The 26,489-nt window shown below is 43.4% G+C and overlaps 1 protein-coding gene across 6 annotated transcripts in view; it reads left to right on the top strand.

Moving 5' to 3' along the window:
- The window catches only part of TMEM63B (transmembrane protein 63B), a 417,772-nt gene that overhangs the window by 261,540 nt on the left and 129,743 nt on the right, over nucleotides 1–26,489 (top strand). For 4 of the 6 annotated variants that reach the window (XM_085610286.1, XM_085610283.1, XM_085610285.1 and 1 more), the window contains exons 3-4: nucleotides 975–1,054; nucleotides 17,945–17,989. In XM_085610286.1, the coding sequence (XP_085466412.1) occupies nucleotides 975–1,054; nucleotides 17,945–17,989 (125 nt within the window). The remainder of the gene's footprint in view (nucleotides 1–974; nucleotides 1,055–17,944; nucleotides 17,990–26,489) is intronic. The other 2 variants (XM_085610287.1, XM_085610288.1) reach the window with 1 other exon arrangement.

The following is a 26,489-nucleotide window of genomic DNA, read 5'->3' as shown; positions in this document are numbered from 1 at the left end:
TGCATGAGTGACTGCCGACTGTAGCCTTCACTTGTAGCTAGTTACACTGTGACAGTTGTTTCAAGTCTGAGGGTCTCCTTTGCTTGCAAACAGTCCCATTGTGATGACTCCAGCATTGCATGAGTGACTGCCGACTGTAGCCTTCACTTGTAGCTAGTTACACTGTGACCGTTGTTTCACATCTGAGGGCCTCCTTTGCTTGCAGACAGTCCCATTGTGATGACTCCAGCATTGCATGAGTGACTGCTGACTGTAGCCTTCACTTGTAGCTAGTTACACTGTGACAGTTGTTTCAAGTCTGAGGGTCTCCTTTGCTTGCAGACAGTCCCATTGTGATGACTCCAGCATTGATTGCATGTCTGACTGTAGCCTTCACTTGTAGTTACATTGTGATATTTTATTGTTTCAAGTCGGAGGGGCTCCTTTGCTTGCAGACAGTCCCATTGTGATGACTCCAGCATTGATTGCATGTCTGACTGTAGCCTTCACTTGTAGCTAGTTACACTGTGACAGTTGTTTCAAGTCTGAGGGTCTCCTTTGCTTGCAGACAGTCCCATTGTGATGGCTCCAGCATTGATTGCATGTCTGACTGTAGCCTTCACTTGTAGTTACATTGTGATATTTTATTGTTTCAAGTCGGAGGGGCTCCTTTGCTTGTAGGCAGTTCCTTTGTGATGTGTAGGTATTTCACTTCTGAGAACCCCAGCACCGCTTGTCTGACTGTAGTCTTCACTTGTAGCCAGTTACACTGTGACAATTCCTTGTTTCACGTCTGAGGGTCGCCTTTATTATGCTTCCGGCAGCAGCCTTTGCTTGTAGGCGATCTCATTGTGACGTGTAGATATTTCACCTCTGAAGATCTCCCGTGTCCGACTGTAATCTTCACTTGTATGCAGTTGCACTGTGACACGGTATTGTTTCGCCTCCGATATATCTTCCCCTGTGCTCATGATTGTAACCTTTGCTTGTTGCAGGCCCTCCTGTTTGTCTTTTCCATTCTCCGTAAAGTTGCCTGGGACTATGGACGCCTCGCCCTGGTGACTGATGCCGACAGGTGAGTGATCATGAAAACCTACTGCTGTTGGTATCAGTAAGAGTGGATGCAATGATGTCAAGTAGAGAGGAGGGGGGGTACCGAGGCTTTGTCCTAGGGGGGCGATGGAAGTGAAACAAATGGAAAAGGTGACATAGGGGCAAATTGTAATGTAATTGTAAGGTGGGTTTGTAGAGCGCTGCTCGTCACCCGTGAGGGTATCCAGGCGCTGAGTAGGTGTGTGCTGAGGCTGGGCCCGAGTGCAGGCGGTCTCGATGGTTCCGCAAGAAAATTAATGATCTGGTGAACCAAGAGAGCAGAGAAAAATGTACTGTAACTGGAATGTGAGTAAAATGGCACCGCTGCCTACATAATTTTGCCTGCCTGGGGCCCTTTGAACATGTGGCGATTGATTCCCATCTTCCTGTATAGCGGACCCTGTCCTCCTCACATGCATGGGACCCAATAGCCCCTCCGGGGCATTTCTTGCCAGTTTTATTGAGAGCATCATGATGATGGGGCTTCTTCTGTGGAAGTCGCCATCTTTCTGCCTAACAGAGTCCAGAGGTTGCTGGTCTCCTCTTCACTGGTGATCACAGGGGCCTCTTGATTGGCTCTCGCTGCTCCTCACTTACGAAGGATCCTTTGGGCTTCCCAGGGAACCCATGACCCAGAGACAAAATATGACTAAAAAGGCAATTTATACTGCATAATGCCGCACATTTTGTGATAGTATTGCCTCATTATTGTGTCATTTTTGCACATAGTAATACTGTCTGGGCAAAGGTTTCGCCTGATTAGTTCCAGTTTAACTCCCGAATACAGGAATAAGCAGCAGAAAGATGACCAGTGAACCTTTGCGAAGGGCCTTCCACTGCACGCCAACACATGTCGCAGCCTTTTCAGTAGCGTTTGATCCATTTGAGCTGTAAACTGTTTTTTGTGAAAATCTGCAGATTATGCATTATGTGGCAAAAGCGCGAATCCATAATTATGTGGCTGAAGCTATGCCCACAAAATAACATACTTCCAGTGGCCCTGCCCATAGGGCATTCTGCGCATCCTCTTCCGCTGCATTCCAGTGTATACATAAAGATATCCCCATATACATTGCCGAAGTGGAGACTTCAGTCAGTGTAGAGATCTGTCCCGAGTGTGAGGGACCGACTCCCTGTCCAAGGGCGGCCCGACTGGCCCCGGTCCCCGAAGAAGTCCTCGAGGGCTTGAAGAGAGCGCACAAGGACGCTGCATCTCTTCCCGATTAGCTGTACAAGTCACTTACTGAAACATTTCAGTAAATGCATTGAATGTATGCATGATGATTGCATTTACTGTTACCTGCACTCAATCCTGGTGCACCTGGGTCTGTCTTGCGGCATGCACTCTGAGGAGCTGGCAGTCTCAGGGACACACATTTCTTCCAGTCTGTCCATTTTAGGAATCTGAGGCAGAGAAACTATTGAGTGTTCAGGCACAGTGTGGAAGCGGACGGCCATTGGTTCCACCAGAACTTGTGTACATAGTTTCGCCACAGTGTCTGAGTGTCTGCGGCAGAGTGGTAAGGAAAGTGGTGCAGATGAGTGCAACAAAGTGGTACTGTCAGCGCCAGGTCTCATCAGGAGTGTGCTCATTGAGAGGGTGAAATGGAGCAGGTGCTCAGGATTGAAAAGGGGAGGCTTGAGAGCAGGATGAGCCTGATTTTGGTGCATTTAACCCAAAAATCACTGGTAGGAATTCAAATGGGGGCTTGCAGCAGTTCAAAGGACCCCAAGATGGACGGGCCAGAGGGTAATCTGGTGTCAGAACTGTGGTTGAAGGTTGCAGGCTGCAGTGGTCATGTTGGGATACAGCGGGAGAAGATCCAAGAGGGATCGATGGATCGTCTGCCACGGACGGCCTTGAACACAAAGAATGGGTGTTTATAGACTGCTTTGGCTGTTCTTAAATGTCACTTTAACAAATGAATAATAAAGAAGATCGTTTGAAAAAGAAAACATATCATGTACATGGACTAATTTAATATTATTTACATTTGTGGAAGTGGTGCGCCTTTTGCTGTTTATGTCTCACTTTGCCCCAGTATCTGGGGAGGTATTGTGTCAGCGGGTACTACTCGAGAGCGCACACACAGGGTGAATTTGAATCTGTCACCAATTAATTCAATGGGTTAACTGATAATCCGGTGCTGTCCTAGAGGGATACCGCTGACTCTGTTCCTTCGGTGTTTATAGACTGTCCTGTTTTTGGCTAATAACCTACCTATGAGGGTGTGGGATGAGCACACGGGTGCCTGCCTAGGGTGTCTGAAAGATATGCAGGTTGGGAACTGGTTAGTTGGGTTTATAGAGGAGTTTTGTGGGAGGCCATCGAGAAGGCTGTTGCAGTAGTCGAGCTTGCTCGTGAGCAGAGCGTTGATTAGGGATTTGGGAGCATGAAATGCATGAGAAGGGCACGTTTTCTAGTAGTTCAGTGGTGGTTTGTGGGGACAGTCACGGTGACGGACGGCGCATTTTGTGCTCAAAGAACACAGTAAGGTTATTTTGGCCAATCTAGTGAGTGTACGGGAAAGTATATTATTGTGGTATTGGAGGAGCGGTGGACGGACAGATGGAGCTAGAGATTTGATGAGAGAAGCTGAAAGAGGAGACCGTGCCACCAGTGGAGGTGGTGCTGAATCTGGAAAAGGGAGAGGGCCGACACTGACTGGCACGGTGTGGGCGGGCACTGCAAGAAACGCCTGGAGACAGATGACGAGAGATGGAAGACATGTCGAGTGTGCTGGTGATGACAAGGCTGGTGAGAGTAGCTGCTAATGTAGGCTGGGCAACTTATAGTTCGTCAAGGTCAAGGGTCAGTGCTACGTTTTGTACAGGCTATTCTAAGTAGCTGCCTTACAGGACCTGGAGGGGGGGGAAGCAGAATCTCTCTCATGCATGCAGGATTTTTAGTTTGTCCTTATTCGAATCTCATTGAAAAGATGGAGGTATAAGCGAATGATTGGTCCTCACGGTGCATCAGCGCTTGGGGCTTGCAGCCAATAAACAGGGGGCTTTTTCAGCCGTCTTCCCTGATTCATTGTTTGTGATTGGTCCCTCAGTAGACTGTGGCAGTGTGGCACTGCAGGCTGCCATCTGGTGCAGCCAATAGAATGAAGCCATGTTGGGCTGCGCGCAACTGCTACTAATTCGTCATGGCTGCGAGGACATACAATGTGACGACATATTTCGGGGACAGCACTGTTTGTTTACAGTCACAGCGAGATGTAGCACAGTTTGCTCGCTACTCCGGTGCCCTTCTTGCGTCTGCACTCACCCCACTGTTCAGTCGCTCAGTCAGGCAGAGGGGCACTGCCAATGCACCATGAGGGCATGCCATCTGAGGAGGAGAGAGATGTACAGCCAAGTATTAGCATCATGGGTGCAGCATTCGGTGGGGTCTATCTAGGGCGGTCATCTGCTTTGTATCCACCGACTATAACCTAAAACTACAGGTGTGAGCAAGCAGCGGGCTCGCATCTGTGGTTGTAGCGGAGCCCCCCTCACGTCGCAGACACTGCTTGCAGCATGTACATTCAGGTTACTCTGGGTGTAGGAGACAGTGTCAGGTTTCTCAGGTTCTGTCTCTAGGATTCTGGGTGGCCATTCCAGAGTCCTTAGACGTCCCAGCGATAAACTCTGTGTGGATACAGGCACCTAAGAGGGCAGCGAAACCTCGTGACATGCCTGAACCCACTCTGAGCTTCTCTTCCCTTTCTAATGTACTCTACAGGACATCTCAATGTTCCTCCATTTTAAGAACTTCTTCCATTAGCAACAGCTCATTAAGGGTTCCCCTCACGTTCTTTGCATGTTCGAGTCCAAGGCTCCAAGCCTGCGGTGCAGGTGTAGAATGGTGCTCCAGGGTGTGTTTTAGGTTCCCAAGCTGCATCTCGCTTCACTCTCACTTTGATGCCTCAGCCCCCTCGCAGTAAGCTCCCTGTCTAGGACACTTGCGGCCACAGAAGAACTCCTCCTAACTGTTTCTGGTGCTCCAGTACTGCAAATAGCGACAGTGTATTAACATCATTCTGTTCTTCCTTGAGGTGCCTCGGGTGTAGTTTGCAGAACAAGTACTCTTGATGCAGCACCAATGTATTACTATCCAAGGAGATAAGAACACCTGGCTGGGAAACAGGTCCCTGATCTGTACGCAAGTGCCAAGGCATACCAGGCATCCTAAGCTGGGCGCGAGGGCAAGGATTTGAAGGTGCCTGCTCAACCCTCCTCTTTATAAAATGGTCTTACCCGCGGTGCACTGTCCAGCCTCAGGAAACTCAAACATCGTGGGAAACAGGGAGTCATGCACTAAAGCATTGGTAGGTACCTTCTAAGACCACCAATCAGACAAGGGCACTGAATGGCTTGTGGCATGGTCCAATGTGGTGGCCCTGGTCACCAGTGAGAGTTCCGCACTCCATGCACCCCACAGTTAGCTTCGTTACAGCTTTCTCTGCGTCTCCACTGGTGTGGATACCTCTGCTCTAGTGATAAGTTCAGTGTTGTTGACATCAATTGACCAATGATCTTTGCCAGCGAGCACCATCTTAAGTAAACAGACTTTGTTCATTGGGAACTGTGACACCTATAACATAACGTGTATTTGTAAAGCGCACGTTCACCCGTAGGCATCTTGGAGCTGAATAACAGATGTTTATTGTTACCCAACTCAATGGTACTCATTTTATCAACCTCACATGGATGAAAGGCTGAGTGGACCCACCGGGATTTGAACCTGTGACCATGCGGTCGAACACAGGCTCCTGCGGTGGACGCATTAGTCCACTGAGCCGCCAGACCCGGCTGACCCAGACTTTGCAACAACCAACAGGTGCCCCGTTGACCAGAAAAAAGGGGTGTCTCTCATCAGGCCACCAGCCCCGGCCAAAACACCCAACAGCATCCGAGTATAGATGGTTTCTGGACGACTCCTGGGCTGATTGCTTCTTAAAGGGCCATCCAGTCTAGGGGTAAAAAGCCCTCTCTTTACCCAGGCCTACAAGGTAGCGCTCACTCCCCGCAGGCTCGGGTGTTGCCTTGTCTGATGACGTCTGCATGGGTTTTGAGGTTCATTGCGACCTCAGTCCCCGGATGGCCCCTTTAAGTAGCCTCGATGTTGTGTTGTGCAACGGAGTGCTCCTGTCATTCACGCCCACATCATTCCGTGTTGTCTTACACGCGGCTCTCCGGTGCTCATGCTCTAACAGCTGCACACCCTTGAGTTTCGTGAGGTGAGTGTGTAGCGCTTGGTGGGTGAATGCTGCAGCTCTCATTCAGAAGCAGGCGCCGCTTCCGACACCTTCCGTTTGGACCGGGGTTCTGGAAAGAACCTACCCGGCTGTGTGCAGCTCCAGAGCGGCAGACATCGGGCCTAACACGTTTATAAATAGGCCCGTACCTGGCCGCAGCTGCGTCACCGCCGCCCCCGGGACCGTGTGTTGTTTCCTGCTGTCCCTGCACCCGGGACTTCCACAGCGTCTGCCGGCTCCGGAGCACCCTCCGCCACTCTGAGCATCTGTCCAGTTTACACAGCGCGGAGCTCTTTTTTAAAAAACATTCTCTTTATAAAGCCTTCTTGAATGAATCGTTTCCTGTAGGATTCTTGTTCCAGGGCCGAGCTGGAGCCCAGCGGTGTGTGATGCCCTGGGGGGGGGGGCAGCGCGCGGCAGCATCCTCAGGTGTCACTTCCGGTGATTCAATCTAACCTGCCCTCTGGCGGCCATTTTGAAGAGTTTGTCTTCGGGATTCTGTGGCCCCTCTCGCCTGTCCCGTTCCCAAGGGGTCCAAGGCCGTGAAATAATTCAGGGACGGACATTTTTTTTCTCGGACAGTGTTCCCCAGACCAAAGGATACGATTCAGTTCCGAGGTTCCTTGTTGGGCCTTTCAAAGTTATGAGACCACCAGTGGACTAAGTCGCTGTACCATCCGCCAGTGGAACATAGTGCTCGAAGAAGCAGTTTCTCTTGCGTTTAGTAACTTGCTGGTAACGCTCAAGCTGATAAAGGCGTTCACTTGAGCAGGCCGACCCTTCTGCAAGCTGCTTCTCCTGGGTGACTGTTCCTTAGGGTGACCAACTGGCATGGGTGCAAATTCAAGATGATGAATGTAAAAATTCAGGACGAAAGGTCAAAATTCAGGACAAAGGTTAAGTTTTAAAGACACGTCAGAGGAGATAGCGCAATAATATATAAGTAAATAGACAACCAACATAAGTGCAAGTCAAAATAAGTTTATATTAAGTATTAGGTAAACAAAATCTCTAACTTATATGTGTCCGATTGCATATGCTTGTTTTTTTTAAAGTAACTGGACAATGCTACTTCCATCTAATATGTTACATTTCTTTTTTCCTTGCCTTCATGCCCACCACATGCCTTAATTGCCACGACTGGCCCATTGTCATTCTGTATGCCACAATCAGCCAACAGACAGAAGGACAAAGGACCCGTCCCAGTCTGTGAGAGGCTGGGGCGGGGCTGCTCTTGAGCACAGAGGAGTGCGATGCGGCCCCAGAAGTGAGTTCTCAGAAATCTGAGGCATTTCAAAGGTGAGCAGTGCAGGTCACTGTAACCCCCAAAATTACTGACAAAAGGCGTCCGTAAGAGGGATCGTCATGGACAACGTACGTGACTTCCAATTAACGGATGGTCCGTGAAATTTACAGACGGTTGGTCACCCTACTGTTCCTGGGTTATCTGAAATTATGTTTTTAGTCAGCTAGCGATGACAAAACCTTCCCATAGCTCCCTCCGCAGTCCCATTATGTCCCACTAATAATGTTTCAGTACTCAGTACCATACAATGGAGATGAACGCAGGACCCTTGAAGACTGAAGCATCAGTTTGAGCCCTGCAGGTGCTGTTTAATTACCAAAGAGAGTGGGGGTGCAGCAGTCAATCATTTTTTAATGATGCCATTAAATTCAGATGACCTATCACAATATTGATGTTTTGATAATGACCAGCACTTTTATCAGCTCTCCAGTATCAAGTGCCTGCATATCATCAAAGCAAGTATATTTGGACTTAAAAATAGTAAGGCTAAACTTATCTATATGTATTTACATTGATTATTTATTATTAACCAGTATTGTGGAGTCACTCACTATGTGCAGGTAGATATACTTGGCCTTGAAATTGTGATGTAAAACCTTAAAATAAGCTTCGTCATATAAGGGTAAGCAAAAACAAAAGATACAAAGTTCTAATTTTGTTAGTGTGATCATAAATCAATACATGGCGCTGCAGCAAATGGTTATCGGATCAGTGCCAACCCGTTTGTACACTTTAAGTTGAGGAGATCTGCATTGTAGATGTTGCCAGCATTTCATTAACCTTTACAGGACTGTCACAATGCAGCTGGAACATTGTGAATTTATTTTCAATGCTGTTTCTCTGGCAAATTTGTTTCGGCCAGAATGGGATCTGCATTTGTGGCCTTCACCAGGATGGGGAGGGTGGTATAAGCACATGTAATTCACAGTATGTCTGTTACATTAATGTAGAACTTCAAAGGATAGGTAAGAGGACTTGCCAAAAATGACACTTTTGACACCTGCAAAATGATGCATTTGAATCAAGATTCACCAAATGTTTGGCTGCAACTCTTGTTTCTAGAGGTAACTGACAAAGGAGCAGGAGCTGAGAAAATGGCATGGTAACTAGGTACTGGATTTTCTGTTAGATTTGTGGGCCTCTTTGAAATTATAAGTCATAATTACAGTGGTGCTCAGGAAGAGTCTAGTGCAGTATGGAGACACTTGCTTCGGGTGTATGTGTTTGCTGCAGTCCGGTGAGTTTGTGTGTGTGTTTGGGGCAAAGAGCGGCAATTGAAGCCAATTTAAAAAAGCAGCATGTGACAAAAATACCCAATTACCAGATAGCACAGTTATTTTTAACTTTTATACTTCTTTACAGATTACACAGGTACAGCCATTTATAATTTGAAGCACAGAGAGAGAAAGTGATTTGCCCAGGCTCACACGATTCCTGGTCCAGTGCTGTTCTATCTATTATACACACTTTTAGATTTTTGAGACACCCCGGCCCCATAGTTCAATGAGTTTACACCATACATCAAAGTGGGCTTTATTCATCAAATTGCCCTTGGAAAAGATGTACATATTAAGCACATTCACGGGTTTCCAAGAATTCCATGTGGGATCCTGGTAAGACGAGACTGTTGCACGTTGCTAGGAGTGCTCGCTTGCACATGAAACCTATAGGGTACGTGCAGAAATGTATCACTAAATTGCCTTTGCAGGTTTTTTTCCCATTGGGCAGGGGGGATATTTTTACCTGTGCCGAATATTATTCCTCTACATTCCACCAGTTTTGGGGTCTTCCCGTCCACATTCCCGCTCTGAAAACATGTTTCTTCCTGCCCTTGTCAGAAATACATTTGCAGTTGTTTTAGGGTTGAAAACTTCACGATGTACCAGAAAAAACGGTGGACATGCTATCTTGATCTGCACGTCAACATAAGTACACGAGCAGTGATGTCACAATATTTCAATTTCATTCAATTTCGAATTGGGTGCTCACGTAGTGTCAAATACTCACACACCTTGAGTATTACACTTTTAAACCTACAAAAGTAGGCTAAATACAATCTACTATCACAAGCACTAAAGCACACCAGAAAAAAGTTCCTGTAGAATTTCTTGATCAATACAAATTTGTTAGAACAAAAGGATTCCCAATTCAGTTAGTCCAATTCCATATGTGCTAATTTATGCAAATAGTCCACAGACAATAATCCGTATCCAGAGAGAGAATGTTCAGTTAACACTTTTTTATTTTCATACACAAACGGCAGCCGACGCGTGTTTCGCCCAGCAGGGCTTCCTCAAGGCTATTCCTCTCTTTATTTGTATATTTAATTTTGCCAAGGCAAGTTATTTTCTCGACCATATATAAAATTTCTGATTTCTTATCTCTCTAATTCAGAAGAATCATGGTTGTAGTGATATATATAGTCACTGTAAATCCAAGTTATTTGTTCCAGTCATAAAAACGAGATCAGTTCCTCTGAAACAGGACCATGTTACGTCCTTTCTGTGACGAGTGCATTGTATCTGAAAGCATCCGCCTGTGTTGTACTCTGTACAATAGTGTTCCAGCTGCATGGAGAGCACAACACAGGCAGAAATTGAATATATGGTCGAGAAAATAACTTGCCTTAACAAAATTAAATATACAAATAAATAGAAGAATAGCCGAGAGGAAGCCCTGCTGGGCGAAACGCGCGTCTGGTGCCATTTTTGTATGAAAATAAAAAAGTGTTAACGGGACATTCTCTCTCTCTATACGAATTATTGTCTGTGGACTATTTGCATGAATTAACACATATGGAATTGGATTAACTGTATTGGGAATCCTTTTGTTCTAACAAATTTGTATTGACCAAGAAATTCTACAAGAACTTTTTGTGCAATCATTTGATTGGGAGGAAGATGGCGGCCGGCTAACACGCTCGGTCGGGAGCTCCGACAGAGACCAGGTACTGAGAAGGCATATGGAATAGCAGAGTTTCCTTTTCGCGATATTGGCAGGCTGGGGAAGGGGGATTAAGCGGCGCAGCCCTCCGTGAGTGGATCCAGAGAAAGAAAAGAAAAGAAATGGTAAATGGGAGCCGGGACTTACTTCTGAAGCAGGGTCTCCCGCGGCGGTGTCCCTCGGCAGCAGGAGTCTGGGTGAGTGCGCAGAGAGCAACGCGGAACTGCCGGAGGGCGTTCCAGAAAGTCACCTTTCATTTCCGGGGCAGGAGTGGCGGGATCAGCGGAGGAGAATCTGACAGGCAGAACTGCAGCGAGACGAGCCAACAGGGCAGAACGGAGATCGCACTCCAACCAACGAGGGTTTTAAAAAGTGAAAATAAAGAGAGTAGGGAGTATATTAGTAATATTAATGTGCAAATATGCTCCTGGCTAATGAATACTGCAAAGGATTTTCCACTTTTTCAAGAGGGAGTGCCTGCCCTAGTTACACGAGTTACTCAGGGTATCAGAGCTCAGGTTTCTCCAGGGAGCTTGATAAAAGCAACAATTAATGAGCATAACAACTCAAGAAGTACTCTCAGTACTGGCGGAAATAGACTGATGGTAACAGAACCGGATCTGATTGTAAGCTGTTCTAATAAAGAGGGCCCCGGTAAACACGCAGGAGAAAACTACGCACCTATACAGCATAAAACGAAGGTGTATAATACACGCTCGGGAAAAGGTGGGAGAATCCCTGCTTCCAGTGAAATAACGGAGGAAGTGAAAAACAAAGATCTAGAAGGAGGAGGAAAATCCTCCTACTGTTTAAGGAACCACAAACTAGCATCACAGTTCTCACTTGTAAAGAAAGGTGTGTCTCCACGAATAAGTAAGCGTAAACGGAGAGTGCTACCTGGTTTAGCAGAACTGGCAGATAATGTCAAAATAAGACCTGAAAGATCAAAACTTCACACAAATCAAAAAGTCAGAGTTACTCCTTCACTACGATCCTATTTCAAGGTTCAAGAGACATTACAAGTAAGAAGTAGTGGCCTTACTACACAGGGAGAGGTCTCAGAGATCTCAATTAATCCCGAGGAACTGCTAGGAAAAACATTTGTAGAAAATAAGACCTCGAGTAACTTGAGTGGGGACGAGGAGGAGATCTCAAAAAGTGTTGGAGGGGAGAGATTAACGTCCCAGGCCAACGCTATTCCAGTAATTACTCATTTAATGGAGGCAATGTCATCTCAAGTCAGTCTCACAGAGAGTCTCAGAACAAGGCTCCCCCATGGCGGCCACAGGGCAAGAAGTAACGACAACCGAAAAAATCATGGAAGGATTTGCCGAGAAAATAGTGGCCGCAATGAATGAAAGGTTTCTGGTCTCTGAAGAGAATCAGAATAAGATACGTGAAGTATGCGAAGGATTAGACCAAAAATTAAATGCTCTGGGACAGAGAGTTACTGCAGTAGAAGCAGTAGTGGAATCTCTCAGTGGAAAGGTTAGTATGAATCAAAAAGAAATTTCGAAAATAAAAGACAGCGAGAAAATAATTAAAGAGAAGCTGGAATCGTTGGAAAACCAAGGAAGAAGAAATAATCTAAGGATACTAAATGTCCCAGAGAACATGGAAGGAGCAGACATAAAATCGTTCATCGTTGCACTTCTCGAAGAATTTTTCCCGTGGGCTAAAAATGACAACTTGATGGAAAATATCCAGAGGGTTCATAGAGATCCGTTTAGGAAAAATAAAGAAAAGAAAAAACCCAGGAAAATTCTAGTTAATTTTATGTCCTACACTCTTAAAGAAAAAATACTGAGTGAAGGTTTAAAAAATGGAACATTGAACAAAGATAATTGGTCATTCAAAATACGCTCTGACATATGCAAAGCCACTCTAGATAGACAGTGGGAGTTGGGACAATATATGCAGGAGCTGAAAACATTGGGAGCAACGGTTCAGATGAAATTCCCAGCAGCACTAAGAATAATGTGGCAAAATAAAATGTATAATTTTAGAGAGCCTCATGATGTAGAGAATTTTATAAAACAGATAAAAGATCAGCCTGTAAGGGAGAATTCAAACTAATTGGAAAACTAAGAGAAATCCCTCAAGAAAAAACCCTGCTAAAGAAAGGAGAAGGAAAGAAAACTCTCACAATATATATAAGTTCAAAAACCTGGTAGGTCGGAGCTCAAACTGGGTGGATAATTTCGCCCAAAAGAAGAAGGGAGGCTTCCTCAGGGGGGGGGGGGGGGGAAACGAATCTCACAGAAAACTACAATGTAAATAGAAAGCACGAGGGTGGGGAGCAAAATAGGGAAAAAATCCAGAAAAAATATCCTCATAAACCGAATGGAGTCAAAGGATGGCAAATAAAATATGTACAAGAGTGTCTCAACATAGATCCGACTGGAGAACTCATTAAAAAGAAATGAAGAAATGGAGAAAGAAAAAATAATAAATATACTATCATGGAATGTCAATGGTCTAAGAACCCCGAACAGAAGAAGGAAAATTATAGAATACATAAAGGAGACGGACAGTGAGATTATCATATTACATATCATATTACAGGAAACTCACCTTGTCAGCACGGAATGGGATCAGATAATAAAAAGACTTAACTGGGTCGGATCATGTATATGTACTACTCAAGAATGCAATGTGAAAGGAGTAGCAATTATTGTAAAACATTCTTTGAAAGGAAAACTGATAAGTAAGAAAGTAGACAATAAGGGAAGATGGGCCATAGCAAAAATAGGAATAGGAGGGTTTACATTGAATATTGTAGGCTACTATGGCCCAAACTTGGATGACCCGGTACCTCTTCAAAACCTTTATTCGGAACTTCTATTAACATCTGACCCCATTATAATAGGAGGAGACTATAACATAATAATAAATCCACAAAAGGATAGATCACCCTCAACTAAGCAACTCAATTTACCCAAGATGAGGGAATGGCTAAGTATATATAAAAAAGATCTAGATCTGGAAGATATGTGGCCACAAAAGGGAGATAAGATATATCCTTTTACTTATCACAACAAGAAATTGGGACACAAATCTAGGATCGATTTTTTTTCTCCTAAACAGATCTTTACAGAATAGAGTAACTAGTATTGAACATATTCCGGCTCATATTTCCGATCACTCAGCGGTAAAATTAACTCTGCTTGCACCCAAACATACAACCCCTGGTAGATGGACAGTAGATCGTTCTTTACTACTTAAACAACAGTATATTAATCAACTAGAAATGGCCACATCACAGTACTTTGAAGAAAATACAACGGACACTTCAAAACAAATAACTTTGGATGCTTATAAAGCTGTGATAAGGGGAAAATTGCTCAGTCTAGGAGCACATAAATTAAGAACGAAGAAATTGGAAATCAAGAAGATGGAAGTGGATATCAAAAAATTGGAAGTAGAATTAGAGAACGAAACTGTTCCGGAAAGAAAAGAAGAACTGGGGATAAAATTCCAAAGATCAAAAGAAAATCTAGAAAGTTTTCTAGAAAATATAGTGAGAGAAAAATGGGAAAATAGTAAATTAGCGGATTATGAATACGGGGAAGGCTGCTGGAAGTTATTGGCATGGAAAATCAAAAGTGAACAATCTAGGAGTAATATACCATGCATTCAGATACCAGATCAATCAATAGAAACCTTCGACGAAGATAAAATAAGACAGGAGTTTTTAAAATATTATTCGGGTATATATGACGAAGATACAAATCCAACAGAAGAACAAATAGGGAAATACCTAGAAGCTATTTCTATCCCTAAACTAACAAAGGAAGAAAAGGCAGAGTTAACTCAAAGATTTAAATCGGAGGAAGTCAAAGAAGTAATAAACAACTTAAAAAGAGGAAAAGCCGCTGGATTAGACGCTCTACCAAACAAATTTTATATAACATTAAATGAGCATCTAGTTAACCATCTAACAGATCTAATGAACTGCATATATATAGACCATGAAAAAATTCCAGACTCATGGAATGATGCGATAATTAGCATTATTTTAAAACCGGGGAAAAATCCAAAGAGTTGTGAGTCATATAGACCAATATCGCTGCTTAACTGCGATTATAAAATCTTTACATTGGTTATTGCAAAACGACTTGCCAAGGTTATGCCTAAATTGATCAACCCAGATCAGAAGGGCTTTATAAAAGGGCGGCAAATCCATGAAATTACCCATGAGTTGTTTGCGGCAATTGATATCGCCACCTCCAAAAAACTTCCCTTAACTATAATCACCTATGATGCAGCCAAAGCTTTTGACAGGGTAAATTGGGCCTTTCTAAACGCAGCAATAGGAAAATATGATCTTGGGGATAGTGTTGCTCATGCTATAAAAGCAATATATAAGAACCCAAGAGCTAAAGTTATAGTTAATGGCAGTCTTACTAATAATATTCAAATACAACGTGGTACAAGGCAAGGGTGTCCACTGTCGCCGTTACTTTTTAATCTATATATTGAACCATTGGCTGTTCTGATTAGAGGTCACCCACAAATTTTCCCTTTCAAAGACCAAAACTGGTCCAAAAAAATAGCGTTATACGCGGATGATCTAATGGTCTTCACAACAGAATATGAAAATACACATAAAATAGTGGACAAGATGATGAGCGATTTTGGTAAAGTTTCAGGTTACTTAACAAACAAAGAAAAAACGGAAACAATGAGCTGGAATTGTAACCCAACTTCGCCCTATAATAGGGACAAATTAAAATACCTAGGAGTTACTTTAGTCAAAGAACTGGATAAAGTCCCACAATTAAACTTAATGATAATCGCTAAAGAAATGAGAAGAATACTTAAAACATGGTCAAGCTTATCATTAACTTTTTTGGGGAGATCAAATGTAATAAAAATGTCGATTATTCCAAAGTTTACATATCTTTTTAACACTATACCATTGGATTTTAAAAAAGAACCCATGAGGAAGATACAAAGCGAAATTGCAAGTTTCATCTGGGCCTCCAAAGGAACGAGAATAGCCTGGAACAAACTAAGGAGGAAGAGAGAGCAAGGAGGGATAGCTAGTCCGGATTTATTTGAATATTATAGGTCCTTCCAATTTAAGAACTCTAGATCTCTACTAAGGAAGCATCAATATTACCCAAGTTTCCTGCAAAGTATGACGGAGAACACAGATCACTTCTTGTATAAATTTGGTCACCAAAAATTAAAAAAAAAAAAAAATTAAAGATTCTTTTCAATGCTGCTAAACTTTGGTTCCAATTAAGAAGTTTAGTAAATATACCATACTATAGCACTAAAGCACCAATATGGGATTCTCCAGGGACGCCGGATTGCTTAAAAGACTCTCTAGCATTACCACTTAAAACAGCAGGAATACTATTATGGGGACAATTACTAAAAGGCAACAAGATAATTACCTGGAATTCACTATATGACCAAACGGAAGGCAAGATATCAAAATTCAAATATTATCAATTATCAAATTGGGCCAAGTCTTTAAAAGAAGATAACATCGGAAATGAGATTATGGAAAATGAAATGATAAGATCCACATTAATAAGAAAAGAAATATCAAAGTGGTACTGGGCACTAATTGAATCAGGGGAAGAAGATTTCCTAATTCCGGAGAAAGTTTGGAGAAGTGATATACCAGACCAAGATATAGATTTACAAAGGATGTGGCAGGAATCTATGGGGAAATGTTGGTCTTGCATAAAATCAGCACCACTAAGGAGAAACCATCTGTTTACAGTACACCGGGCATATTGGTCCCCAAAAAAGCTGTCAAAATTTAAAGGATCCAGTATCAAGCTTTGTCCCAAGTGCGGAGAAGCAAGAGCCGATGACATCCATATGTTCCAAAAATGTCCTGCAATAAACAACTACTGGGAGGAGATTGGTAAGACCGTGAACAAGATCTAAAAAACCAACATAACTGTAAGTACCTCTCTTATCATTTTTGGGATTTATAGTGGTATAGAGACGGATAGCATTAAGCTAAATAAAAAACAAGAAAATTTACTTTTCGTATTAATGCTATTAGCTCGGAGAGAAATCTGTATTAATTGGATTAAACCAATCGCCCCAAATTATACGAATTGGTTAAATTACATTATAAAAATCAATAATCTCGATAGAAGCAGAGGTCATACAAAGAGAACAGATTTTTGGGAAATCTGGGAAAATTACTTCCAAAGCAATTGACCGCTTTTCTGGGTTATAAATGAGAAATCCAATGATTAAGGCGTAAACCATAATACCAGGCAGAAATGAATTCTGCCGAGTAGCCAACTTGGCTAGCTCTTCCCCACAAACCAATGGTTATATGGGAAAAGATAAAGGGTAATTGGAGGAAAACTGATGGATCGAAGAATGAAAGTGATACTCTCCTATGAGTTTCTCCAGAAAACGAAGGGACTGGAAAGGCAAAGATTAACGAAAGAAAAGATCATCAGACTCCAGAAACCTCCTTATCGATTCAATCGCAAAATGAGGAAAAAAAAAAAAAAAACTTTTTTCTGGTGTGCTTTGGTGCTTGTGATAGTAGAAAACTTCACGATGATGGTGTGTGAATACTGAAAAATGTATACATTTGTCCATGTTCACTGACTTTTACCCACAAATCTGCCACCATGAGCAGATTTTCTCACACTTAATATGTCACGTAGGCTGAATTCCCACACGAGTAAATCAAATTTGCAAGAGCAAAATCGCACAGTTTCTGAATAAGATTCTGCCCTCTTAGCTCCTGTTTTTATACCCCTAGGGTGAACTTGGGTGTGCAAAAGGCACTGTAAGTTTGGCCGTGTGTCTCAATGCATTTGTCCATCTGGAGATGTGGCCTTCAGATCTAGACACAACACAAAGGGATGGGTTTTCCTTTTGCATTGGAATCAGGAGGTGTGACCCCTTATCTATGACGTCCCTGCCTACTATAGATTTCATTACTTGGTGACCCAGAATACTGGACCGTGTATGGTGACCATGAACTGTATGTATATCGACCAAAACCAGATCATTGTGATCAAAACTCAACCGAAACGTGTAGTGCGCTATATTTATAAAGGGATTGGAAACTTCATCAAGAAATTTAGAAGAGGCCTGGGTGTATAAAGACGCTGAACAATAAATTATATTGCATGCTTTGTGACCGATGCATTGCTGTTTAAGATGTGCTCAATAACAACCATTTTTCTTTTTCCACTTGACCCGGCCTTGTGGACGGTGAGCAGGAACGGTGTGCACAAGCGCTAATTTCAATTTTGTTTTTCCAGTTGTGTTCTAGGCTGTCCTCCTTGGCCGTGTTCTGCTGTCACAACACTTCAAGCTGTAGTTGATTTTAACTTTGCATTTCATTTTTTCCCCCCTTCCCCTGCCCAACTCAACGTAGACAGCGGCGGAAAGCGATGGCGAGCGACCAAGAGGAGATGGAATAGTATGTTCTCGGGGAGGCTTATCCCACCCTCCCCAGCAGGTTTTGCTCCTCTTCTGCCTCCTTCTGAAATCTATTCAATTTCCTTTTTCAGATTCTTACTCATTTTTTTCCTTCCGAATTAACACAAATAAATTCTCTCAGGTTCTGATGCTGAATTTTATACCAGTGCCAACTGTCATTGGCTGGCCGAAGATTGGGTTGGCGGTGTACAGTTGCTCTCTTGCTTGTTGAGGCTCTGCTTCCTTTCCTAAACAAACCAAACTCTGATTGCATGTTACGCCTTGAAGAGATCAGGGGTGTGAACTATTTTCTGGTTGGTTGTTCAGTTCCCAACAGAGATGCCTCATCAGTGCCTACTGGCTGAACACAGTTTCCAGTCCTGGGCTCTCCTTTTACAGATTGTTATGAGGCCTGTGTTTCTGTGGATGCGGGCTCGTGATCCAGTTGGCGGTAGATGTCTACAGATGGTGTACATGTTTACTGATTATTTTTATCACATACGTTAGTCCAATGGATTGTAATTGAAAACAAAGAAAAGCGATAGGCCAGGACTGGATATTAAGGTCTTGCCAATATGATGCCTAGTTGTGGCCCTAGCTCCAAACCGTAAAGTCACACTGGACCAGGAAAACACTTAAGCAGCAAGTATGGAATGGACATGAGAATGGCTCCCAATGCCAGAGCAAGCTTGACTCTTGTTGGCAAGAGGGTCTCAGGCCTTTGTACCGATACTGTTAGATCAGAGTTCATTGTAATACCAGGTTTAATGGGTCAGCCGTCCCGCGTGCAACTATTAGGCCCTGGCTCGGGCACGAGCCAAGATGGCCGCACTGTGTTGGCGCTCTGGCCAAACCCTCGCATTGGCACATGCAGCTATTGAATGACCTGCCACATTTTCCATACAACTGTGTATGGGGGGAGGGGCACACTTGATAACCCGGGGGGCATTTGCCATTTGAAGCTCCACTGCCCCCCGCCTCCACTTACTCCTCATTGTGTTCAATACAGTCTCTTCCATTTAAACATCGCTCTTGCAACGATAAGTAGTTTTCCTTAGACACGTACTCTTGTGTTTCACCTGGTGCTAAATGTTTACAGTGTGATGTAAATGTTTACATTATGACGCAGTACTCTTGGACTTAATAGGTTCCCTTTGAAACACATTGGTTACTCACCTACACCTCTTTATATGTTGTCTACAAACACTGCCATTTACTCACATCTCTCCAAATCTGTATCTTTAGAGTCGAGGTCTAGTGTTTCATTTGGTAGTAAATGTTTACAGTGTGCTTCAGATGTTTACGGAACAGTGCAAATGTTTACAGTGTGGTGTCCTACCCTTGATTTGACATGCCCCCTGTAAATCCCCTCCATCCTCACCTTCTCCTTGTGCTCGGTTCTGTGGGGTCTCCTTCCTGTATTCATCACTCTTACATATACCAACATTTTCCCTAGCCAGAGACTTGGTGATAAATGTTAACAGAGTGGTGTAAATGTTTACTGCGTGGTGCAAATGTTTACTGTGCACTGTAGACTATGGTGCTTTTGTCACCATCTTTACTAAATTGAATGCCACATGGGAAGCACGCTTTGCAGTGATCACATCCTGGCTAGTATCTGTGTGAAAGAGCTCTCAGTGCCTAAGTAAAAGGAGAACTTTCTAGTATCCACATGACTGCTTATTTCTACCACATCCACAGACTTAGGAACTTGTGCAACTTCCACGGCAATGAAGTTACATTGTTTAGCATCACTTGGTACTGCCTCCAAGTGAAGGAATTCACACACAAAATACCACCAGTCTGATGTAGGTAGGTACCACATAGAACCTTTGCAACAACCGTGGATACACATTGAACTGAGACTAACACAGCAACTTGGTGGGATCTTGACTTTGGGAGATGGAAGGACTTTGGCAACTGTCCTGGTCCAGACAATCTTTCCTTCTGTAGGGTGACCCGGCAGAAGCCCAATAGCTTCTACAATGATCTAATCCTGAGCATCACACTATTGTGTCACCTTTAACAAAATATTATTAATTTTGTAGTTAACCAACAACCATTAGATCAGTGTCTGAACTCCTAAGAAAATATGTAAGATGCATCTTCATGTAAACAGTCCATTATTGCTTTATTAATTGCGTGGTTATAGAAAACATAAAAGCATTTCATTAACACAAGTGTAAGATAATTACCTCCTCCTTCTCCTTGTTTGAATTTATTAGAAAGTAAGGCTGCCATGGCTCTCAAACTCCAAGCTGTTTGGTGTAAACGCCCCTTCCTCCCCATCACATTCTGTTTTAGTTGTGTCTGTCACTGATTTGAATTTCCTTTCGGTGTGGATCACTGACTGCGGCCATATGTTTACCTTATGGAAGTGTACCACAGCTAAGCGGTGTTTTGGCTGAGTACAACATTGCGTTGAGGGCGGGAGCTGGTCTGGTTGCTTGCAGCCCGCAAGGACGGCGATCAGTGTCCCACATGCACTGGATAGTTTGTCAGAGAGCTTGAGTGGCCGAAAAGTATTTCCTTCGCTTCTGATTGCAGCTTGAATGTTTTTTAATAAGTGGAGGCGTGAGCCTCCTTGCTTACATTTAAGCAACTCTTGTTCCCAGCTGATGTGTCCAGTAGGGATCTAGACAGTAAAGATGGAACGTGAAAGAAAGGGTAAGAGGAAGCATGCAGTGGGTTCTTCCTCTAATGATAGTCATGATGATGGGACGGAGAGCATCAGAAAAGTAGATTTAGAGGTTCTCGGTCATTGTCTCCAATGCTGTTGTCTAATAAAGAAGTGCAACAGATGATTGCTGAAGCGGTCTCTAAGGCTTTATAGACTAAGGCTCCTATAAAGAGGAAGAAGTCTAGAGCAGGAAGTTTGACTCCCATTCTCCTTCGAACTACTCTTCGGCTTCAGATGCAGAATCTCCTAGTACTACTTCCTCTGGCAAATGTGTGAGGAGAGAATTGCCAAATTGTTGAACCACATTTGATGCAGTTTGGGATTTCATCCAGTCCTGGTACCTGATGATGCAGAGGGTCTTTTCCTGCAGTAGTGTTAGGCCTCCCTCACTTGCACTTCTGATACATAAGAACATTAAAGATGTTATTTTTAGACAATGGAAGAAGGTGGATCAAACATACCAATGTTTATAAAAAAGACTTTTGTGCTGGAGGACTCAGAAGACAATATTCCACATAATTCCAATGTAGATTGCTCATTAACCTTTTTGATGGGGTGGATGGCAGTGTATGTAGATGAATGTACTCCTAATAATGCAGTGGACCATAAGATTGATAGCGGCTTGAAGAAATCTTTCCGTATAGTAATCTGGGATTGAAAGCCAGTAATTATGTGTCCTCTACTTCTCAGTCTCTTTTAAGAGACTTTAAGTCACTAGCACTGGCAATCAAGGGGGGCACAGACTGTTTCATCTTCTGATTCAGATGGAACAGGAGTTAATATTTATGCCGGATAGCTCTTCAAACATTTGAGGGCGATGGTTGTATCAGTAGCAGCTAATGTTCTAGCAAAAAGAAACTTCTAGATGAGGAACTGGAAGACACACATTTCAGAATAATCCTCCTCACTAAGGATCCCATTTGAGGTCAAAAAGTTGTTCAGTGACTAGCTGGATTCAATGATCACAAAGGCCTTCTCAATAAGAAATACACTTTACCCCACAAAGGAATCCCTTCCCGTTCTTTAAGTCCTGCCTGGATTTGGGATTATATTGACGCCTCTGAAAGGGAATCAAAATCATATTCTTTGTGCAGAAAGAAGTTTCAGACAAAGATGTCTAAGACGCACAAGCCTTCTACTGTGTCTGGATCATCTAAGCACAAATCTTGGCAGTTAATCTCCTTCTTTCAGTCAGAAGCTGTGGTAGGAAGGGTAAATGACATCTGCAAAGAATGGCTAAAGAATGTTTTTGCTCACTTTGCAACTGGATTCAAGCTAGCCAGCCAGCCTGGCTGATGAGGGGTGTTACCCCGAAACCGATCCCAAGATGCTTGTTTCCGGTCCAGGGAAGACCTGGCTTGGAAGTTTGAGCTGGATGGTTCTCATGAGGTACAGGGTCAAGACTGATGTATGACCAGGTCTGAACTGGAGTGGCGAAGTGAGCAAAAGAACGATGATGGATTCAACCCAGAACTGTGACTGGGGGTGAATGTCTGAAAAGTTTCACCACTCCGTCCATCATATTCTTGTGTTTGCTAAAGAATGTTTAGGACAGTTCGGTGCTAAATATAATCAAGACAAGTTATCGGATATGTTTCACTGCTTGGCCTCCAGACTTGGGTCTCATCCTTACACTTGTTTCCAGGGTTCCTACAAAGAAGAAGGTCCTATGGGGCGGGGTACAGACATTATTGATGTAGATCTTACTCCTGTTCCCCCAGGGAAGAATGGAACTGGTTTTGGTCCTATTCTTTTTTTGGTACAAAAGACCTGAAAAGAATTCAGACTAGTTCTAGACTTGAAAATGGTCAAATTTTGGATAAAGAATATTCATTTCAGGACGGTGTCACTTCAAAAGATAATTTTGATGATTTCAGAGAAACGTTTTCTGGCTATCATTGATCTACAAGACACTTGCATTCATATTCCAATTTATGCAAAGCAGCAGAGGTTTCTATGGTACACATTAGGGGATCGTCACTTTCCGCACAGGGTGCTACCATTGGAATAAAGCCCGCCCCTCAAGTCTTAACCAAGGTTCAGACCCTTATGGCAGTGCTGCATCAGGAGGGGATATTTGTTCAGCCCTATCTGAACAATTACCTGGTCTATTCTGTAACAAGTGTACTAACTCGTTCTCATATCGAGAGAGTTTTCTTTGTCCTAAGAGAATATGGGTTCTTGATAAACACCAACTAATCTCCATTGATTCCTTCTCAGGGCTATGTGTTTATCAGGAAAGGTTCTTTACTGTTCATGGTAACTCTTCTGGATAATCCGTCCAAAAGATACAGAAACACATATCCAGCCTTTCAGCGCTAGAGATTTCAACAGCAGCAGTTTGGTTACAGATCTAGGGGGACCTAGCAGTAACTGTCTTTGTGGTACCTTTGGCCAGGTTTCACATCAACAAGGTCTTAAGGTACCTATTGTCTCATTGGAGTACATCAAACCGGAATCTGTTGCACCAGATTCCAGTAACTCAGTATGAGGCAGGAATTGCAACGGGGGTTGAAGACCCTGAATATATTGGCGGGTGCATCATTGTCGCCTCCGACTCCATTTATCCAAAAAGATGCCAGTGCGGTGGGACGGGGTGCATGGACAGATTCTCACCAGGTTCAGGGTGTATGGTCTCCAATTCAGAAGCTAATGTCATCCAATTGCAGGGAATTAGAAGCCATTCAATTTGCCCTTCTGCCTTTTTCTCCCCTGTTGGCAGGCAGTTCAGTTATTGTAAGAACAGACAATATGACTGCAAAGTCTTACATCAACAGGCAGGAGGGATCGTGGTTGGCTTCTCTTGTCAGGATATATGGTCTGATGTTCACTTGGGTGGAGGGCAAAATAAGTTAATTACCAGCTGTATATATTCAAGGCATCTCTAACTCCGTAGAGGACAGGCTGAACAGGATCATTTCATCCTCCACAGATTTTTGTCTCGGTCTTCAGATGTTTGCTTAGATGGGTCAGACTTTGGGGAACCAGTGGTGGATTGGTTTGTGTTCCCATGGAACTCTCTTCGACCCCTCTTTTGTTCAAGAGCAAGGGAGAACAGGGATTGAATATTGAAAGCACTCTTGTGTTCGTGTCCCAGAGCCTACTGTATGACTTCTCTCCTTTTCCCTTGATTCTGAAATTGTTGATCTGGATGAAGAAGGAAAGGACTGCCATGGTTCTGATCGCGCCAGCCTGGCCCTTCTCTTATCGGTATCCTCTCCTGATATTGATTAGGAGTGAGCCGGAGAGAATATTACCTGTTGTTCAATCTCCCTAAACTTTACTCCTCTCCATGTCACCCCTCTCTAGCGAGGCTCAGACTAGCGTCCTGAAAATTGAAAGGCTAGGGCGAAAGAAGCGGGGTCTTTCAGATCAGTTGGCCAGGACTGTACAGTTATCTGCATTAAGATCCTACACTAAACATTGGGATACATATAGTAAATTGCGTACTGCAAAGAATTTAATCCCTCAGTCCACGTTGTTGGTGAATATCCTTTCTTTCTCACAGGATGGATTTGCGTCGGGGCTTAGAATCTCAACGTTAAAAATACAGTGGGCAGCTATAAGGGCATTTAGAGGTTTGTGGAAGAACTTGTTGGCTGTACAAGGCTTGGTCCAAAGACTATTTCAAGGATTTAACAATCTACAGAGAATTAATGTCATTTTTGCAGTTCTAGAGGCCAATGAAAAGCCCAGATTGAGCCTCTCGAGAAAGTAGATATCAAGATGTTGACACTGAAACCTGGTTGGTGTTATGAGAGTTAGGATCCCCATCAAGTAAAGATCCTTTCTTTAGCCATTTTGAGGGCACGATCGTACATCCAGGCTCTTCCTCTGTCCCAGAGTTGAATTCTGCTTTTCATAAGGAGCAATGAGTAGTCCTGTTCTCTTTTTGGAAATTTTGGGCAAGGGATGAAGGGTTTTAGACCAATATCCCAAGCCCTAAGCAAGTGGATAAACTCCTTATTAACCATGGCGTACAAGGAGTCGGGTCTTCCTTCTCCCATACGAGTACAGGGAAGGGTCAAGGCTTAAGGAACATCAACGGTTGAGACCCGCAGGGCTGCCACATGGCCCATCCTTGCACCTTTGTGACGCGTTATAGAAGAATGCAAGAAGTCAACAGGAGACAAGATTTTTTTTATTAACGTTCCGACCAAGTATGTACAATTGTCATGGTGTTTGCTTGGGTAAATCTTACTAGTAATTAATTCAAGTGGGGGCAAATTGTTTCAATTACATACTCATAATTGCATTACTCCGAATCCTACCCGTGCTTTAATTCGTTACTTTCATCCCTCCCATCGTGTTAACGCCAGTCCATCTGTGAGGTATGTGGCTCGGTACAAACCGGGTGTAATGGAGGGCCTTTTTAACTGAATCATTTGGCCGGATTGACGTGTCCAAGAGGTAGGGTTGCCACACTATATAATGAATTAAAGTAAGATTAAGAGATTAAGACTAAGAGTAATGCACTTACTGGTAAGTAAATGAAGCATTGCAGTCTTTCAGGACATGTAATCATTGCCAGTCCACCCAGAAATAGCAAACATGTCCTATTTGCCAAGCAGAGACATCTTATTAGAACAGAGGAAAAACAATTTTAGGTCTTTTGGTATACTACATGAAATCCGATGTTCTGTATTTTTGAGATATTTGTATCTTGCCCAGCAGTTTTAGACCTCAAAATTCTCAGGACTCCTCAAGACAATTCTACTAAAAACCTATATTTGCCACTTGAATGTGACCCTTTCAGAACCCAAGCAACAAAGCTAGTACAGTATTTAAATACCACCTTCCTAAGTTTGTGATCGAATTCTCAGGGGATTCCCGTTTAACAGCCCTTACAGTGCCTCCGCCAGATCAGCCAAAAATGTTTATTTAGACATTGACTCAATCAAGATGCATTCTGCCTGGGGTTTCGACCACAAACCGGAGAAGGTTCAAATGTAAATATTGTACCAGTGATCCACAAACCGGAAAAGGATCTCTGCCAAGAAGTTGCCAAGAAACTCTTCCTCGGACCAATCCACAGCCACTGAAATCTCAACTTTGCAGCACAACGATATATGTCCAAGTAGCTGTCACTATTGCATATTGCAGGACCGACTCACAGAGAGCGCATTTTGCAGAAAGTGTGTAATATCTTACCGTAGGGATAGGGACAAGTTGGTGGTACCAGAAAATTTGTTGAAGAATTGCTCATAGATGAGATATGGTTTCTGGTTATGAACATAATAAAGCTTTGTCACATCTGCCGAAACTCCAGCAAAAACTCGCATCCCAAACCCTTGTGTCATTCCTGCCAGACATGGTGGGTTGCATGCTGGAGGCTGATTTCTGTGCCACCAGGAATATTGGTGATCATTGGTCACTCAAGTGTCATATGAAGCAGTGATGGTCGACCGACTCTTTCCGCCAAAAGAAAAGATCACAGAAAGGGTGGTTCCAAGCGTTCTCAACACAGAATAATGGTCTCCCGTTCCACAGTCATGAATTTGCTTAATTTTGAGCCTTATATGAAATTGATTCAATAAAGATTTACACACCCATATGGCCTCAAGCAATTGACGTGTTTGAGGAACTCATGACAAAACTCAAAGGAACGATTCAGAAGTCAGTTAGCAGTAAAATGCCATCAGCATGGTGCAGTGGCAGGTCTTAAGAGAGTGCACCACAACTCCCTCACAGCGGGTCTTTGACCACGTCTTCTGGGAACAGGCCTGGCGTCCATACGCTCATGGAGACATTGCGAAGCCCAATTTTGACGCAAAGAGATCAAGCATGACAGCCAGAAGAGACGGCGTCGGGTACCCCGGGC

The sequence above is a fragment of the Triturus cristatus genome, chromosome 6 (genome assembly GCF_964204655.1).
Source record: "Triturus cristatus chromosome 6, aTriCri1.1, whole genome shotgun sequence".
Lineage (NCBI taxonomy): Eukaryota > Metazoa > Chordata > Amphibia > Caudata > Salamandridae > Triturus > Triturus cristatus.
Note: the sequence above shows the minus strand (reverse complement) of the source record. Positions and strands in the feature narration are given on the sequence as shown.